Source organism: Chionomys nivalis, chromosome 12 (genome assembly GCF_950005125.1).
Source record: "Chionomys nivalis chromosome 12, mChiNiv1.1, whole genome shotgun sequence".
NCBI lineage: Eukaryota > Metazoa > Chordata > Mammalia > Rodentia > Cricetidae > Chionomys > Chionomys nivalis.
In genome coordinates this window covers 57,162,135-57,165,477 of record NC_080097.1, presented here as the reverse complement: position 1 = coordinate 57,165,477, position 3,343 = coordinate 57,162,135, and the positions used below count along the sequence as shown (strand labels likewise).

Here is a 3,343-nt window from a genome sequence, read left to right as displayed (position 1 = left end):
ACCCAAGAGTTGACCAATCATACTACAAAAGCATTTGTTCAACTATGTTCATAGCAGCATTATTTGTAATAGCCGGAACCTGGAAACAACCCAGATGCCCCTCAATAGAAGAATGGATAAAGAAAGTGTGGCACACCTACACATTAGAGTACTACTCAGTGGGTAAAAAGCAATGACATCTTGAATTTTGCATGCAAATGGATGGAAATAGAAAACACTATCCGGAATGAGATAACCCAGAGCCCCCAAATGAATAAGGTATGTACTCACTCATTAATGGACTCTAGCCATAAACAAAAGACATTGAGCCTATAGTTCATGAGCCTAGAGAAGCCAAATAATAAGGTGAACCCAAAGAAAAACATATATAGATCCTCCTGGAAACTGGAAGCAGACAAGATCACCAGGCAAGCCAGGCGGTGGTGGCGCACACCTTTAATCCCAGCACTTGGGAGGCAGAGGCAGGCGGATCTCTGTGACTCATATATCTTTACATTTGGTTCCAGTTTGTGGATTGTTTAGGAAGGTGAGGAAGTGTGACCTTGTCAGAGGAGGTGTGTCATTACTGGTGGTCTTTGGAATCCCAAAGCCAAAGCCAGTCCCAGGCTCTCCCTCTCTCTGGCCTTCCTTGTGATTAGATGTAAGACTTCAGCTAGTTCTCCAGGGACATGCCTGCCAGTCTGCTGCTCTGCTCCCCACAATGATGGTAAAGGGCACACCCTCTGAAACTTAGTCAAGCCCCCAATTAAATGCTTTCTTTTATAAGTTCTCTTGGTTATGGTTTCTCTTCACAGTGATAAAACAGCAGCTGAGACCGGAAGTCCGCCTGAACTTTCTGTTATGTGGACCAATGAGCAGAAGAATCTGAAATACGTATGAAGTGAGACTGAAGGTTATTTTTAAAGACTAGAGTCTATGTTCCTCTTTTGGTCGTAAATTTGTAGGGGTAATAACAGAAGATGCTGGAGAATTTAAATCACTAAATTTTGTAAGACATCTTGGTAAAGATAAATTCTGTCAGGGTTTTTTTCTGGAGATGTTTTCTATAAGAGGTGCTCTAATTTTGGAGAGAACAGTATTTCGGGGATAAAAGTGTCGGTTGTTTCCAGCAATGACTTCCATCCTGTCCTGTCAGAAAAATCCACAGATTCCTAGGTCTTTAGGACTTTGATTTGAAATTTGTTGCTGTATTTCAGGAGGCTGAGCAAAACCCACTTAGAGACATACACAGCTCTCCCTCACAGGGCCACTCCCCTCAGCCCTCCTGCCTCCTTGGTTTGTGTGCAGCTTCCCCTGCAGTCTCCTTCACTGTGTCACTCACAGCACAGTAGTACAGGGCAGAGTCCCACAGCTGCACTGAGGACTTCTGCAGGTGGAAGGAGCTGTTGGTCTTATGGAGAGTGGCGTGGAACCCTTGGTGCTCTGTCCTCTTGTCTGTGGAGCCCTTCAGGAGTAGTTGAGGGGCTTTGTTGACATATTGCACATACCAGAAAGCAAAAGCTGAATAAGTAGTCTGATAGGTGCAGTTCAGCATCACAGGTGACCCCTCTGTGACAGTAACCAGGCCTTCTGTCTGGTTCACTGAGTCTCCATTGCTCCTCCCTGAAAATAAATAAATAAACAAATGAATGAGAAAATGAATGAATAAACAGATAAATAAGGAGGAATTACATTACTATGTGAGACTGTAAGTTAAGACTTTCTTAACTGTAAGAAAATGACATCATCACTACTTAGGGTAAATGTAACTTACTGAACATTAAGAGGAACAGCAGAACTGAACAGGTGTCAGGAAGCATGACTGTAGAAGTAAATGACACTTGGTTCTTGAGTTCACCAAACTTACAGGGCAAGTCTCACAGGGACCTTAGTGAAACTCATAAATAAGAACCTCCTTCCGCACAGTGACAGTCTGACATGCGAAGCCACCACCTAGATGAGATGTTAACCACATCTGAAGAGGCAGCGCCCTCCATTGTTTTCTGTTCAAAGTACCAGAGATGTCTGCACAATACATTGTGAACAATTTGAAACCTCACCCCAAGGAGGCAGGTCTCAAGTCCCCAGTGGGTGGCTGAAACCACCAGTGTTACTGAACTGTATGTAGCCTGTGGTATTGAATTTCATTATACTAACCTGCTCCCTCCTCTCCTGCCAGATCCATCCACTCTTCCTTACCAACACAGTTTTGTGTCCCCTGACCCTGACATAAAATAAAAATCCATCAAGGCTCACACTACAGTTGGTCCTGTGCGTATACTCTTTGATGTGTAGCCTTCAGTGAAAAGCAGTCTATGCCCTTGGGGCTGCATCAATAAGGCAATCTAATTCTCTCTCCCAGCAGCTACCAACTGTCCAAAACTCCTTATCTAAGTGTGGGAATGCCCACCTTTTCTCTGCTTGCTGGGATTGTATCCTATCTGATCCTTTGAAAGTCTTATGTGTGCTGTAAACCTCTGTGAGTTCATGTGTGCAGCTACCCTGCTGTATCCAGATAACACTGTCTCCTTGTAGTCACCCACCATCTATAGCTCTGACATTCTTTTCACCCTTTCTTAGTGACCTCTTACGTCCAAGGAGGGTTGGGATGGAGAAGTGCCTCCTGGGGCTGAATGTCTTGCACTCTTTTCATCTGTACAGCACAGTGAGTTCTGGTTCTCTGTGACAATTACCATGTACTGCAAACAGGGAAAGGGAAAGATGAAATAGTACTTCAATGTTTATAATTATTTTTAAAAGTTAAGCAAGGAGAAAACTATCCAATAAGATTTTGAGTGATTTGAAGCTCACTTTCTTATCCTGTGTTTTTAATGTCTATACTATAGTTGGCACTTGCAAACTATCAACTATAAATTAGTTTAGTACAGAGAGATATATTAATTCTGCAGGTTATTAAGCTAAACCAAAATATATACTTTAAAGGTATCTTGACATCAAAATTTGGGTCTAAGGATATGTTGCTTTGGAAATGAGTTTCTGCTCTTGTTTCCATAGAGGAACCTTCTAGACTAACATGGTTTTATGGATCAAGACCCCCCAAAGTCTCCATAAACCCCAGAAAATACTTCACCCAACAACAACAAAAAAAGGTTAAGAAAAACTAGGCCCAAATTTACAAATATCGTTTATCAGTGTTTGTTTACATTTAAAGGCGGAATATGATAGAGAGATTAATACTTTACATTTTTGTTGATCTTGGTCTATTGATTTAAATTTAAGGTCAATTTTGTTATATGTATTTCTGCTCTTATTTAAGGTATTTGGTTTGTGCAGCTCATTTAAAAATGTAATGTATAGTTAATAGATACAGATCAATAAATAGTCATTTATAATAGTCAAACTT

The 3,343-nt window shown here is 41.3% G+C and overlaps 1 gene segment (V, D, J or C); it reads right to left on the bottom strand.

Annotated features, from left to right (window-relative positions):
* Nucleotides 1-1,255: 1,255 nt before the first annotated feature.
* LOC130885277 (T-cell receptor alpha chain V region CTL-F3-like) lies at nt 1,256-1,799 on the bottom strand. The segment is given in 2 exon segments: nt 1,256-1,602; nt 1,754-1,799. Coding segments are annotated over 2 exon segments (393 nt in total).
* Nucleotides 1,800-3,343: the final 1,544 nt, after the last annotated feature.